The sequence below is a fragment of the Balaenoptera ricei genome, chromosome X (assembly GCF_028023285.1).
Source record: "Balaenoptera ricei isolate mBalRic1 chromosome X, mBalRic1.hap2, whole genome shotgun sequence".
Lineage (NCBI taxonomy): Eukaryota > Metazoa > Chordata > Mammalia > Artiodactyla > Balaenopteridae > Balaenoptera > Balaenoptera ricei.
The window spans coordinates 133,584,621-133,600,673 of NC_082660.1; the positions used below are offsets into that span (position 1 = coordinate 133,584,621).

Below are 16,053 nucleotides of genomic sequence, written 5' to 3' on the forward strand. Positions count from 1 at the left end.
CCAAAAGATGAATGCAATGAAAGTCCATCCATACAGTGGGATATTATTCAGCCTTAAAAAGGAAGGAAAGTCTGACGCAGGTTACATGAATGAACCTTAAGGACGTTATGCTACATGAAATAAGCCAGTCACAAAAAGACAAATACTGTGATTCCACTTATATGAGGTACTGAGAGAAGTCAGATTCATAGAGACAGAAAGTAGAATGGTGGTTGCCAGGGGGAGACTGGAGGGGAGAATGGGAATTTCTGGTTTCATGGGGACAGAGTTCCAGTTTTGCAAGATGAAAAAGTTCTGGAGGTTGGTTGTACAACATTGTGAACATACTTATTAAAAATGGTTAAGATAGTAAATTTTAGGCTGTCTAATGAGGAAGAGTAATTAAAATAAGAGAGAACTAAAATATAAGGGAGAACATAAAAAGTACACAGAAAGGCACAAATGCTGAGTCAAGTGAATTCAAAAGAGGAAGGGAGCATGCTGGATCAGGAGGAGGTCAGTAAGCCAATAGAAAGGGGAGAAAATGCAGGTGGAAGAGAAGTAATCACTTGCACCAGTTTACTGAGAGGGTGGGATATCCAGAGCATATGTGGGGAGGTACCTGGGGCCAGATCACAGCTAAGGAAAGAGTGGATGAGACTCAAATACTATCTATGGTTTATCAATTTTGTTTATCTCTTTGAAGAACCAACTTTTAGTTTCATTGATCTTTTCTATTGTTTTTTTAGTCTCTATTTCATTTACTTTTGCTCGGATATTTATGATTTCCTTCCTGCTACTAACTTAGGGTTTTGTTTGTTCTTCTTTTTCTAGCTCCTTTAGATGTAAGGTTAGGTTCTTTATTTGACATTTTTCTTGTTTCCTGAGGTAAGCTTGTATTACTATAAACATCCCTCTTAGAACTGCTTTCGCTGTATCCCAAAGATTTTGGATCACTGTGATTTCATTTTCATTTGTCTCCAGGTATTTTTAAATTTCCTCTTTGATTCCTTCAGTGATTCATTGGTTGTTTAGTAGCATATTTTTTAGCCTCCATATGTCTGTGTTTTTTGCAGTTTTTTTCTTGTGGTTGGTTCCTGCTCTCATGGTGTTACAGTCAGAAAAGATGCTTGATATGATTTCAATTTTCCTAAATTTACAGAGGCCTGTTTTGTGGCCTAGCATGTTATCCCTCCTGGAAAATGTCCCATGTGCACTTGAAAAGAATGTATATTCTGTTGCTTTCAGATGAAATGTCCTATAAACATCAATTAAGTCCATCTGGTCTAATGTGTCATTTAAGGCCAGTGTTTCCCTATTAATTTTCTGTCTGGATGATCTGCCTGTTGATGTAAGTGGGGTGTTAAAGTCCCCTACTCTTATTGTGTTACTGTCAATTTCTCCCTCTATGTCTGTTAATATTTGCTTTATGTATTTAGGTGCTCCTATGTTGGGTGCATATATATATTTACAATTATTATATCTTCTTTTTGGATTGATCCCTTGATCATTATGTAATATCCTTCCTCGTCTCCTCTATCTGTCTTTATTAAAGTCTATTTTGTCTGATATAAGTATTGCTACACTGGCTTTCTTTTCATTTCCATTTGCGTGGAATACTTTCCATCCCCTCAGTCTGTGTGTGTGTCTTTAGATCTGAAGTGTGTCTCTTGTAGGCAACATATATATGGGTCTTGTTTTTTTATCCATTCAGCTACTCTATGTCTTTTGATTGTATCATTTAGTCCATTTACATTTAAAGTAATTATTGATATATATGTTCTTATTGCCATTTTGTTAATTGCTTTTGTCTGCTGGTGGGTGAGGCTGGTCCCAGGGCTAGAGCAGGCTCACTGGAGGGTGGGGCCAGAACCCGGGGGGTTCTGAGGCTGGTGTCTGCCCACTGGTGGGTGAAGCTGGGTCCCAGAGTCTCTGGCTGGAGGTCCCTGGGGGTCCCGGGTCTGGTGCCTGCACACTGGTTTGTGGGGCAGATCCTGTGCCTTCTGGTGGGCAGGGCCATGTCCAGGGGCAGCTGTGGGCTCAGGGGGTCTTAAGGCAGCCTGTCTGTTGGTGGGTGGGGCTGTGCCCATGCCCAGTTAGTTGCTTGGCATGAGGTGTCTCAGCACTTTTGCCTACAGGCAGGGATGGGTCCTGAGGCTTATAAGCTAGAGGGAGGATTTCACAATGGTGCTTACCAGCACCAGTGTTCTCACGGTAGAATCAGCTCCCCAAATGGCTGGAACCAGTGTCTGTGTCCCCAAGGTGAGCTGCAGTTGCCTCCTACCTCTCTGGGAGACTCTCCAGATCAGCAGGTAGCTCTGATCCAGGCTCCTATTACTGCTTCTGCCCTGGATCCTGGAGCATGTGAGAGTTTGTGTGCGCCCTTTAAGAGTACAGTTTCTACTTCCCACAGCTCTCTGGGACTCTGGAGAGTAAGCCCTGCTGGTCTTCAAAGCCAAATGCTCTGGGGGCTCGTTTTCCCAGTATATGACCCACAGGCTATGGAGCCCAACATGGGGTCAGACCCCTCTCTCGTTGGGGAGAACCTCTGCAATTGTAATTATCCTCCTGTTTGTGGATTGTCCACCTGGGTTTATGGGACTTGCCTATATTGCGCCTCCACCCATCCTATCCATCTTGTTTGGTTCCTTCTTCATACATTAGTTGTAGAAGATCTTTTCTGGTACATTCCAGTCTTTTTCATCAATGGTTTTTCTGCAAATAGTTGTGATTTTGGTGTGTCCATGAGAGGAGGTGAGCTCAGGGTCTTTCTACTATGCCATCTTGGCTGATCCACCTGTTTGTTTCTGTTTCAATCGATTCACCAGGGATAGAGTATGACTGTTGTCAGGGCATTTATACCTACTTTAGAAAAGGGTGGGAAGGCCACCAGTTTATGAATACAAGTTAACCCACAGTGAATATCATTCACCCCAGAGAGAAAATATCAAGTGGTGACTCAATTTGTGGCTATTTTTACAGGAATACCCCCAATTTTTTTTAACATCTTTATTAGAGTGTAATTGCTTTACAATGGTGTGTTAGTTTCTGCTTTATGACAAAGTGAATCAGCTATACATACACATATATCCCCATATCTCCTCCCTCTTGTGTCTCCCTCCCACCCTCCCTATCCCACCCCTCTAGGTGGTCACAAAGCACGGAGCTGATCTCCCTGTGCTATGTGGCTGCTTCCCACTAGCTATCTATTTTACATTTGGTAGTGTATATATGTCCATGCCACTCTCTCACTTCGTCCCAGCTTACCCTTCCCCCTTCCCGTGTCCTCAAGTCCATTCTCTACGTCTGCATCTTTATTCCTGTCCTGCCCCTATGTTCTTCGGAACCTTTTTTTTTTAGATTCCATATATATGTGTTAGCATGCGGTATTTGTTTTTCTCTTTCTCACTTACTGGGACAACATTAAATACACCAACATTCGAATTATAGGGGTCCCAGAAGAGGAAGAGAAAAAGAAAGGGACTGGGAAAATATTTGAAGAGATTATAGTTGAAAGCTTCCCTAATATGGGAAAGGAAATAGTCAATCAAGTCCAGAAAGTGCAGAGAGTCCCATACAGGATAAATCCAAGGAGAAACACGCCAAGACACATATTAATCAAACTATCAAAAATTAAATACAAGAAAAAATATTAAAAGCAGCAAGGGAAAAACAACAAATAACATACAAGGGAATCCCCATAAGGTTAATAGCTGATCTTTCAGCAGAAACTCTGCAAGCCAGAAGGGAGTGGCAGGACATATTTAAAGTGATGAAAGGGAAAAACCTACAACAAAGATTACTCTACCCAGCAAGGATCTCATTCAGACTCGACAGAGAAATTAAAACCTTTACAGACAAGCAGTAGCTAACAGAATTCAGCACCACCAAACTAGCTTTACAACATATGCTAAAGGAACTTCTCTAGGCAGGAAACACAAGAGAAGGAAAAGACCTACAATCACAAACCCAAAACAATTAAGAAAATGGTAATAGGAACATACATATCGATAATTACCTTAAATGTAAATGGATTAAATGCTCCCACCAAACGACATGGACTGGCTGAATGGATACAAAAGCAAGACCCATATATATGCTGTCTACAAGAGACCCACTTCAGACCTAGGGATACATACAGACTGAAAGTGAGGGGATGGAAAAAGATACTCCATGCAAATGGAAATCAAAAGAAAGCTGGAGTAGCAATTCTCATATCAGACAAATTTTTAAAAGCCATTAATGATAAGAAACTAAACTTTTCCAAACTATGGATGGAAGTTGAGCATTTTCTCTAATGTAAAATAAGATAAAATATTATTCTAGAGCATTCAAATATACTTACCTGAAAATAAGAAAAGGAGCATAAGAATTACTGTGTGTCCAAAATTTAGGTAAGAATTTATAAATACTTTAAAACAGTTCTAAGAATAATATCTGTCTTCTTTTTAAAAGTAGAGGTTTATTTCTTCATCTTAATTTGCTTTTATTATTTTTAATTTTCAAAAAATGTAATCAAGGTAATAATGCACATAGTTAAAAAGAAAAAAATGTAAAGACTTATAATGAAAACCAGGAAACCCTTATCCCCATGTATCCCAACCTTGTCCAGCAATTCATAATTATTTTTAATTCTCTTAGTTGATACTTCTAACAGTTATTTATATATTTCTAAATAATATGCTTATACTGCTATCTGTTTTGCACATAACCATTCATCTTTTCATGATAATGATTTACCTCACTTATGCAACCCTTCCTCCATCTTCCAATACAATTATAACAATATTTTTAGTTCAATCAATAATCAATAACATCATTATAAATGACTATATAAATACCTCTAGCCTCTTGCTACAAACTTCACTGGTTCCTCTCCAGATGTGCTTGCTGCATAGATTTCATCTTACGTATTCCCTTCATCTATCTCCTCTGTAGGGTACCCTCTTCTCGGGATCCAATGTCTTTCCCTTTTTTGTTCTATTCTCTTGTTTTAGTAGAACATATCCTCCAGTATTTTCCTAAGGTGGAATGCATGGGAAGTGACATTTCTGAGTTCCTGCAGGTCTGAAAATAACTACTCTACCTTTCCACTTAAGTGATACTTTGGCTAGGCATAGGACTCAAATCCTCAGATTTAGGGTTTACAGCTCCACTGTCTTCCAGCGTCCAATGTAGCTGAGAAGTCTGATGCCATTCTGCTAATCATTTCTTTGTAGATAACATTTACTGTCTTTCTAGAATCTCTTTAGACTATCATTTATCCCTGGTTTTCTAAAATTGCAAGATGATGTGACTTTACGTGGGCCTATGTGGACAGTTTCAATCTGGATGCTTATATCTTTCCATTTGTAAAGATGTCTTGTTCTTTGTTAATTTCCTTTGCTCCTGTTTCTCTGTTCACTCATTCTGCAGCTTCTGAGTTGGATGAATTTTCTGGATTCATCTCTAAGCCCCTTAACCTTTTCTTTCACATTCTCCATTTATTTCCTTTTTACCCTACTTGTAGGGAGATTCTCTTCAGTTTATTTTCCCACCTCTCTATTGAAATTTTTATTTTGGCAGTTATTTTTCATTTCAAAAGCTCTTCTTTATTCTCTGATTTCCTTTTATATTAGCATCCTATTCTTATTTTATGTATATATTTACAAATATAAGAGAAAATTTACTTTTGTTTTTCTTAAATTCTCTTTAATTCCCTGAATTATCTCTGTTCCTGCCAAGATGAGTTTTTTTTTAATCTTTTCTTTTTCACATTGAAAATTTCACTTTGGTAATCCTTGGTATCCCAGTATTATTTGGCAACATAAAAGATGTCTGTATTCTCAGTGTACCTGAGCTGGGCTTGTTGATTTGCAAACTATGATTTAAGAAGATTATTTGGAAGGAGGTCATTTTATGGGGTACTCCAAAATGTCACTATGTAAAGGTCTTTTCTCTGGAGACATTCAGCTTCTTTAGAAGAGAAGCTTCTGCTGCTCTTCAGGAAAGTATACATCTGGCTGTAGACATTTTACATGTTGGGCAGGCTCTGGGGTCTTGACTACTCTGCACACAGACTTTTAGCCAATCCCCCTAATTGCAGCCCCATGATTTACTGTCTGCTGTACCAAGCACCTTGAATACTGAGTTTCTCTGGGGTTCTATCTTACTCCAGCTTGATAAATCAGTTCTTATTCCCTCTTTCCCCATTCATTTTTCTTGAAAAATGCATTACAATCTCTTGTCTGACTGAAATCCTTCTCCAGTTCTCCTGGTACTTGTGGGTTTAAACCTATTTTATTTCTTTACCCTCATTTTAATGGGATTTTTAAAGGAAGCAGTGATAAAACATGTAGTTGTTCCTCAGAAGCCCAGAGTTCATCTATTTTGCAGAGTGCTATTATAAGGTAGTCATTAGTCATTTGTCTTCATTTGAAAATGAGTTTTTGTTCCCACCTACCCCTTCTTTTCCTTTCCTTTATCTTTCCCCTCACATTTTATCTAATCCTTGATCATAGTACAGATCAGAAATAGATTTTTGAATCATTTTTATTAGTTTCAAACAGTTTTGTGCTCACCCATTCTAGCTTTGTGAGGCAAATAAGGTTTAATATGTCTCTTTAAAGAAGGAAAAAAGCAGAATAAGTTATGATTAAATTTCACTATTTTTACTTTTAACGCACTTCATTTTTTTGCCCCGTGGGTCAGTGGTTCTCACTGTTAGTTCATTCATATTGTAGCAGTGTAGACAAAGCACAGCACCCTCACATTAGAGGTCCATTTTTACACATTCCATAGTTTTTTTTCAAATCTCATAATCAACATCCTTTCAATAACTTAAATAGATTGACCATGGAGAGGGACTAAGGAGGAAGACTGAGATCACCATCTTTGCAGAAGACTTTTAGATGATTCTTTTTGTTCTCTTTTTTCATTTTCAGTACTCCTTGGAATTGGAGAAACAGTTATCATTTTTGACATCTACATTTACAGTTTCTTAATCTATTCTAGTGCTCTCTCTACCTTCAAACCACCACTGCATCTCTTCCCAGTCACAACAAAAACTCTACCACATTTTTCACAAGGTATCCATGACTGCCTTTCAGATATCTGAAATTAGCAATCATCATCCCCTTAATGCATTTGTCCCTTCTCCACTGTAGTAACCAAATTGGAACAGCATATTTTAAACATGGCCCAACCTGTACAGAATAAAAGGGGCCTATCATCTCACTTGGTCTAGGTAACTCCTAACTCAGACTCAAACAAAATTTGGTTTCTCAGGAGTTACACCACATGGATGGCTTATATTAAATTTGCCCTTTTCCTATATCCCAGCATCTTGTTTGTAACATACAATTTTTGTTAAGTTTTTTTATCCCAGAACTAACTTTTTTAGAATCTATGTGTAAGAATATATACACTACCACGTATAAAATAGATAGCTAATTGGAACCTGCTATAAAGCACAGGAAGCTCAGCTTGGTGCTCTGCAATGACCAAGATGGGTGGGATGGGGGGTTGGGTGGGAGGGAGGTCCAAGAGGGAGGGCATATATGTATACATGTAGCTGATTCACTTCATTGTACAGCAGAAGCTAACACAACATTGTAAAGCAATTATGCTCCCATTAAAAAATTTAAAAAGAAAAGAAAATGTTAATCTGTTGATTTCAGCCTGTTCTTTCAAACTTCAGAAATTCTCTTTGATTCTAATTCAGAAGATACTCCTCTTCATTAATGCCAGCTTACAAATTTGAATCTCCTACATTATATATCTTCATTTAAGTCACAGATGACAGCATTTAAGAGGGAAGGGTCAAGGACAAAGCCCTGTGGCTTATCACAGGAATGTCCATTCAGGTTGATGACCCTCCATCAATGAATTATATTTGACTTCAGTTGGCCAACCAACTACATGAGCATAATTGTACTACTTTTTCAACTGCTGTTTCTTCTTCATGAAGACATAATTTTAAAAAGTTAGTCAGATGTCTTGATAAAATGTATATATTTCCTGTTCCACCAGTCTAGTAAACTTTTCATGAATTTTCTTAAGGATTAGTTTGGCATAATTTCTTCTTAGTGAACTCAGGCCGGCTATCAATAGTTAGTGCTAACTGCTCTTAAAACATCTGTTTAATAATATATTCTAGGGACTTTTCAGTTTAATATGTCAGAGTAAGGACATCTTTGCTCCCTTTTCTTCTCTGTAACCAATCAAAATTATAAGGAAAATGAGATATAGAAACCAAAACTCCACCTTTGATGAAAATTGAAAGCATTTTCTCATCCCAAAAAGTAAGGGCTTCCAAATGCAGTAAAAATTGTATCAGGGTGAAGAAGACACTGAGGATGTCTACTGTTCTGGATTTCAGGCCAAGAATAGAGTCCTAAAAGGTGGGTGGCAGGACCTGAGTGAGAAAACAAATGACCGCTGTTTTGAAACAAAATGGTTTTAAGGCTGGTAGTGAGAACATCCTGGAATACTGTTTGACCACCACAGGGTAGAGAGGAGGTAGAGACTGGAAAAATTAGAGGATACAATACTACACATGTGTGCGTGCACACACTCACACATACACACACACTACACCATACATAGAGGACTTTCTTGTGAGTTATTTATAAGAATTTATATAGATAACAGATCATGGTCAAACTACTCACTTTCAACTACTTACTCTCAACTACTCACTACCATCCTACTCATTCTCTCAGTCCCTCCCCAAAATGATACTTTCACACATAGCAGTGCTAGTAAAGAACTCCTCTAATACAACTTCAAGTAACAATTGAAAAAAAATAATATGGTATTGATGCAAAATATGTTACAAGGAGAAGAAATAACCAATAAAGGACTGTGTAACAACACACAAAACAAACATAAAATACATGAAAAGCTAAGTCAGCAGAAATCATAAAATGAATATAAGGAAAAATAATACTGCTATAGAAATGAAGGAGAATAAGCATGGGTGAAAATGTTCAGAGACATGGAAGGCACACTTGAGAAAAATGAGAAAAATGAAATGGAAAATAACAGTTACAAATTACTAGAGAAAAATGGTAGATATGGAGGACAAAGTTCTATTATATGTATAATCTGTGCTTCTAGGACGATAACAGAGCAAAGAAATGTTTCAGGAAAGCTTTCCTGAAACAAAGACACTTGTGAATCCATAGGCTTAAAGGGCAACATGCTGCCCTAGGAAAAATTCAAAAAGATAGATCAAGATATATCCTTGTAAAGTAACTGGTATTTGTAAATAAAAGACACATTCATATGGGTTTCTAGGCCATAAAATCACCCCTCCCCCATTATGTGAGAGATTCTTAGGCAGGTTTTAAATTTCTTCATACCAACATTCGGTGCTAGAACTGAATATAGCAACCAATGTCTATGTGGACATCAGAGAAAGAGAATGTGACCCACAAATTGTACAACAGCCCAAATATAATTTAAGTATAAACACAATTGATAGATAATTTTACACATGTAAGATGGTAAGAAATATGGTTCCCATGAACCCTTCTTAAAGAAACTTCCAGAGGACAGCCTTGAGATAACTAAGTAATGAACAGAAAAATGGATAAAAGGACTATTTTGAGAAGAGAGCCTATGTAAATGTAGAACTATGACTAATCAACTATAGAAATTATGGCTGCATAAAAGCATGTAAATGCTATAAAACTTGACAATGCAGAAAAAGTAGTATAACAAATAAAAGTTGGGAGATGACAGGGACTGGTTATTTCTTCATAATTTATAGCAAGGAGTTAATAAATGCTATCTAAATAAATAGTTAAAATCTATTCTAAAATTTTTCCAACTCACCAGTCTATATTCTATGGAATCTATTCCTCCGGTTTGAAAAGTCTTCATTATGTTTTCTCCTCTCCATGATTCTTCAAAGAGTACTAGAATGGTTCTGGGACCATATCTGCCAGTTCTTTTTAGCATCTTGGGTTAGTCTTCATCTAGAGCTAGAGATCTGAACTCTTTTAAAGCAGCCAAGGACAACAATCTTGATTTCACTGTATTCATGTTTTTATTTTTACCAATTCCAGGTGGTTTACTGGCATTTTTTCTCTCTTTTTTCTTCCTTCCCATCCACTAATCCAATTAACATTTATTCAGCTTTTACTATGAGTCAGATGCTGTGCAAGGATACTAGCTAGTTAGAAAGAATGCAGACAAGCTCCTGCCCTCAAGAAGTTCAGTCTAGTGAGGAAGCAGACAAATAACTCTAATACAAATAAATGCTCTTAATATCATGAGCACCCTCCCCCCACCCCAAGAGAAGCTAAAGCTATCTGCATGATTCTGGGAATATTCTATGGAGAAAATAGCACTTCATCTGGGTCTTAAAGACTAAGCAGGTCTTTATCAGGCAGGAAAATAAGAAAAGAACATTCCAGGTAGAGAGTAAAAAATAAGCAAAGACATAGAAGGAATGATGATCACTTTTGTTTGATGGTAATGGGAACATACTGGAAAAATGAGGGGCAGAAGTGGCCCTAGAGACTGTTTTCTGGGTTGAAGATAAAGTCCACTCTTCTGGGTACAACAGGTTCCCCTTGGGTTCAGCAGTATCACACTTAGGTTTGATCCCTCACCACAAGACATCAGCCCTCCATGATACCTACCCTCTTTTCTTTGCCCCCAGCAAACACTCCACACTGCCAAGAAGCACTCCAGTTGAGAATTGGATTGATGACCCCAGTGAATAGCACACAGCCCTGGCCAGTTCCCACAGGCTGCAGGCTGCCCACTCCTGGTTCCAATACAGTTCTCTCAGGGAGTGCTTCCCAGCCCCCACCCTTCCTGTATCTTACCTTCATTTCCAGGGCCTCTGGCACCTTCTTGCCTTCCCAAGCCCAACTCCGCTTTGTGAAGTAGTTGACAGTGGCAAATTCAATCAGCGCAGAAAATACAAAGGCATAACAGACGGCTATGAACCAATCCATGGCCGTCGCATATGCCACTTTAGGTAAGGAGTTTCTGGCACTGATACTCAAGGTGGTCATGGTGAGAACAGTGGTGACACCTGGGGAGAGAGAAAATGAGAACCAGTTGCCAGTGAAAGATATTTAGAGCATATCTGATGATATCACCAACTTCCTACTTGAAAGGAGGAGCTACACCCCACCCAAAATGGCCCCTTTAAAGTAAAAAACAGAGAATGTCAAAACAGAATGGTTCTACCTAGTAACCACCCCATCCCAATTATCACAGGAATAGGAATCTCCAGTATAGCACTTAAAAGTTGTCCTCTAACCTCTGCTTAAACATTTCCATTGAAAAGTAGGTAACCTATTTCATTGTAAGAGAGCTTTCTAATTAGAAAAATCTACCTTGTGAACTGAAACCTGCCTTTCTCTAACTCCTGACCCACTGACTGATCTCAGAGCTCTCTCTGGCGACACAAGAAAGAAAAGTCTGCTTCTTCATTTCTGGGACAGGACTTCAGAGAGTTGGAGAGGGTGGCCATAGTTCCTTGTGTGTCTGTTCATCTCCAGAACATGGCCAGTTCCTTCTTTCATTTCTCCTCCTTCCCCATTCTGGTAGTTATCTTCTGAACAGACCAGAACTGAGCCCAAGACTCAGGACATGGTCTGAGCTTAGTAGGAGTTTCATTTCCCTTATTGTGGACACTATTCTCCTAATAACACAAAAAACTATTGTGGAAAATTGTTCTTCAGCTGCATCACAGTCTAGGTCCTATTGAATTTGTGAACAACCAAAACTATTCTAACATCTGTTTCTTATGAGTTTTTGCCAAACCACAGCTTGCTTTTAAATGGATTGATTCTTTTTCTTGGTGGCGTTTATTAACCTAAATTTAAGGCTTTCTTTTATTCACTTTTAAATTCTATTAAAAAATGTATTTCTAATCTGTTCATATATTAGATATACATGTGAGCTATATAGTGTTGTGGTTAACAATATGAGCTTTAGAGTCAAACTGAAATAGACTCAAATTCTGGCAATCCCACTTACTTGTAATATGACCTTGAACAAGGTGTTTTACCCCTCTAAGTTTTGTCATGTGTAAAATGTGTGTGATGATACCAGACTCAGAGATTTGTTGGGGAATCAAATCAGATAGATGATGTTCATAAAGCCCACAGCACAATATCTGGCACAGAGTACTCACTCAATAAATAGCAGCTTCTATAATTAACATTACTCTTATTTTTACTGTTGTTATTAACAATAATATTACCATAATTATATAAATAATTATAGTAGTCTAATTATAATCACATTTTAACAATAATAACTGTTAGCAGTTATTATTCTAGTCTTGAATATCTACACTAGAAGTAGGAAGTCCTCAGTTCTGCCACTTACTTGCTTTGTATCTTGGGCAATTTCCTTAATCTCTCCTTGCCTTTTTCTCCCCATCTATGAATATTCCCTACTGTCTCCCCCAGAATTTTGATGGTGCAGTTGTGTACCCAAAATCATCCAGAATTGAGGAAGAAGGAATGGCCAGAACCTCTTTCTGATTCTTCAAGAAGATGGAGAATGTCACCTTCATGAGCCTGGGTCAAGTAGGGCATGGAAGGTAGTCCTAATGGAGTGAGAGATGTTGCACAGAGAAGCAAGCAGATATGGCCTATTAACTATTAACTCTACCCAGAGAGACAGCCATGTGTGCTGCAGCCTCTGGACCCTCCTTTCATATCTTGATTCCTTGAGTATCTTACTTACATATTTACTATATAAATGAAAATCCAGACTGGAAAAGACTTAATACAGTTTCAGTAGACAGATCCTAAAGGAGCACCTTTGCACAAACTAGGCAGAGAGTTAGAAAAAACACATTTCAAGCCCTGTCAGGAATTAGCCATACAGCTAGCACCTCATAACAAAGTATCTGAATTTGTAGCCTGGTAAATTCTGAGAATGGACCTAAGGCTCAGTAACATTCTGATCACACTGAGCAAGAAGTGATTCACAGAAGAAACAAGTTATCTCATTTATGGTTATCAGCAAATGCAATTGTCCACACTGGCACATTCATAGCAGTGCCAAAGCATGGATGGAGGGAACTATATTGCAACACAAGTATTTATGTGCCATATCTCAGTAGAGATGTTTAGAACTCTAGTCTCTAAGGCTTAATTAAAACTGTCATCTTGTGAAGAGCTCTTAGCTAGTCAGAGCTGGTAGGACCCTCAATCAAGCATTTGGTGCACTTCATGGATGGACAAAGAGGTTTGGCATTTTAAAAGAGATCCAGGCCTGCCACCCAGTGCTTCTCTTTCAAGACTCTTCTACAAAGTCTTTTTGTGACTGCCCTCCTCACTTCCTTTGAGCACTTCTAAAAGTCTAATATGCTTCTTTGATAATGAATGTCTGTCCCACTCAACTAAAGTTGCTTGAGATAATGCAAGATAATCTCCCCATCTCAAAATCCTTAACTTAGTTCAAATCTGTAAAGTCCTTCTTGCCATATAAGCTAACATTCACAAGTTCCAGAGATTAGGACATGGGTATCATTGGGGGCCATTATTAAGCCTACCACAGTCCTAGTTCTAACCCTTAATTTCACTCAGGCTAAAAGTCTTTCTTGTGTAACCTTAAAACTCAAATTCTTACCTACCAAGACTAGTAGTCCATCCATCCATCCATTTTCCTGCTACAACAGTATAAGCTCATGTGATTAACATTCCAGTTTTCACTTCCTTCTTCCATTTGGGCCACTGAGTATTTTCTTTCATTTCTTATGAGTTCAGATATTAAAAAAGAGTGCTTTCTATATTTTATCTGCTTTTTTTAGGATTTTGTAGAGGAAGATTTTTCAGGTATCTAGTTTGTAATATTTCCAAAAATTGGGCATCTTTAATCTACTCCTATATAGATTCTGCTCCCCCAACTCCACTAGAACTGTTCTTTTCAAATCACTAGCAACCAAGCATATCATGATACCCAACAGTTTTTATCTGCATTTTACCTAAACACACAGAATTCACCCCAGAGGATTATTCCCTTCTTCTTGAAACACTCACCTCTCTTGACTTCCATGATATCACACCCTTCTAATTTTTTTTTCTTTTTTCTTACTTTACAGGTTATTATTTCTCTTCCTCCACTACTGTCTCCTCTTCTACCTGACCTAAAATGCTTCTTCTTTCTGAAACAACATCATTTACTCTCTAACTACACAGTAAAGCTTCAGGATATCAGTAGGAAATATCGGTAGAAAAGTCTTCTTTGTGAGTACTCAGTGTATCCAAGTATATGGAGACAGTTTAGTAGATTAAAAGAGTTAATTAATGTTTATCTCCTAAAAAAAAATCTTACAGTGGGAAAAACAGGCAGAAAATGTTTTATGTGCTTTAAGTCTCCTAGGGAAAAGTGCTAATGACATGCAAATCTCTTCCTAGACAACAGTAAATTCATATTGAAGAAAATTTCTCTAATTGTAGGTACTATTGTAAAAACCTTCAAACTCTGTGTAGCTCTTACTGAATGTCAGATAATTCATACTTTCAAAAAGGCTAGAGGAGAAGCAGCAAAGTCAGATGGTCCTATAAAAAAATGGGTCATAAGAAAGCCCCAATCTACTTCTCTGTTGTCAGCTTAGTTTCCCACCCTTCACTTTCTCCAGCTCTGCCCACTAATTGCCTCTCCTTTTCACTGACGGCTCCATCCCTCTCCAGCTCCTGAAGCAAACCTGACTGAGACAGGAAGCATTTCAGTAAATCTTAATACTCCAACACTCTTATTTCCACTGCCTTTTAAGAATTCAGTTGCTAGAAACACCAAGATCCAGTGACTTAGTTACTAATGCTGGGCTCAGGTGTTCCTCACATTCACTCCAGTAATGGTTCTTCCACCTTCCTCACCCCTGCCCCTACCCCATTCTCCATAAAACAACACTCACCAAAGACCGTGCGGGCAGGGACAGACTCTCTGTTGAGCCAGAAAGACACTTGTGACAGAATGACAGTCATGATACATGGCAAGTAGGTCTGGATCACAAAGTAGCCAATTTTTCGCTTGAGATGGAAGTGGGTTGTCATGACGACATATTCTCCTGGAGAGTAAAATTAGACATTATGCAGCCAAATAAACATTGTTGGATCAAGGTGGGCCCCAATTCAGTTCACAAAGCTCCTTAACCTTATACTCAAAAGAAGACATTGCAGCACCTCTCAGGTCCACATAACCAGATCTCTTTAATAATCATGAAGTAGTACAGAGGTGGGTTTTTTTGTTTTTTTTGGGGTTTTTTTTGGTGAAAATGTTACCAAACGCAAGTCCGTGTGCCCAATGCACAGTGAGGTCAAACAATACTGAAACACATCGGAGTCTGGAGCAGAGAAAGGATTATTGCAGGGCCATGCAAGGAGATGGGTAGCTCATGCCTTAAAAAACCGCAAACTCCCCAAAGGCTTTCAGCAAAGCTCTTTTAAAGGCCAGGTGAGGGAGGGGCATGGTTAGTTGTTACAAACTTCTTAGTGTTGGATCCTTTGTTCTTGTAGCTGTCCACCTAGGTCACGTTGTTACCGAATGCAAGTCTGTGTGCCCAATGCACAGTGAGGCCAAACAATACGAAAACATTGGAGTTTGGAGCAGAGAAAGGATTACTGCAGGGCCATGGGTGAGATGGTCATGTTACCAAAATGTTACCAAACGCAAGTCCGTGTGCCCAATGCATAGTGAGGCCAAACAATACTGAAACACATCAGAGTCTGGAGCAGAGAAAGGATTATTGCAGGGCCATGCAAGGAGATGGGTGGCTCACACCTTAAAAACCCCGAACTCCCCAAAAGCTTTCCACAAAGCCCTTTTATAGGAAAGGTGAGGGAGGGATGTGGTTAGTTGTTGCAAACTTCTTGGTGTCAGATCCTTTGTTCTTGAGGTCAGGTCATGGTCAGGTCATGATGTTCCTGTAAACCTCCACCAAAATAAATGTTATTCTCTGTTCTGACAAGAAAAGGAAGGGGAGGCATTTATTTCAGTCTCCATGCCTCCTTGCAGCTTTTAACAAATCCCATAAGTAAAGCAATGCCATTACCGCTCAATTTACTTGTTCAAGGTTCCAAGGCTCTGAGGTCAGGTCCTAGCTAAGAG

The 16,053-nt window shown here is 38.6% G+C and overlaps 1 protein-coding gene across 1 annotated transcript in view; it reads right to left on the reverse strand.

The window, feature by feature from the left end:
• GABRA3 (gamma-aminobutyric acid type A receptor subunit alpha3) overlaps positions 1-16,053 on the reverse strand; it is a 244,609-nt gene that overhangs the window by 4,360 nt on the left and 224,196 nt on the right. The window contains exons 8-9 of the mRNA XM_059909922.1: positions 14,861-15,013; positions 10,800-11,011 (exon numbers count right to left, since the gene is read on the reverse strand). Of these exons, the coding sequence (XP_059765905.1) occupies positions 10,800-11,011; positions 14,861-15,013 (365 nt within the window). The remainder of the gene's footprint in view (positions 1-10,799; positions 11,012-14,860; positions 15,014-16,053) is intronic.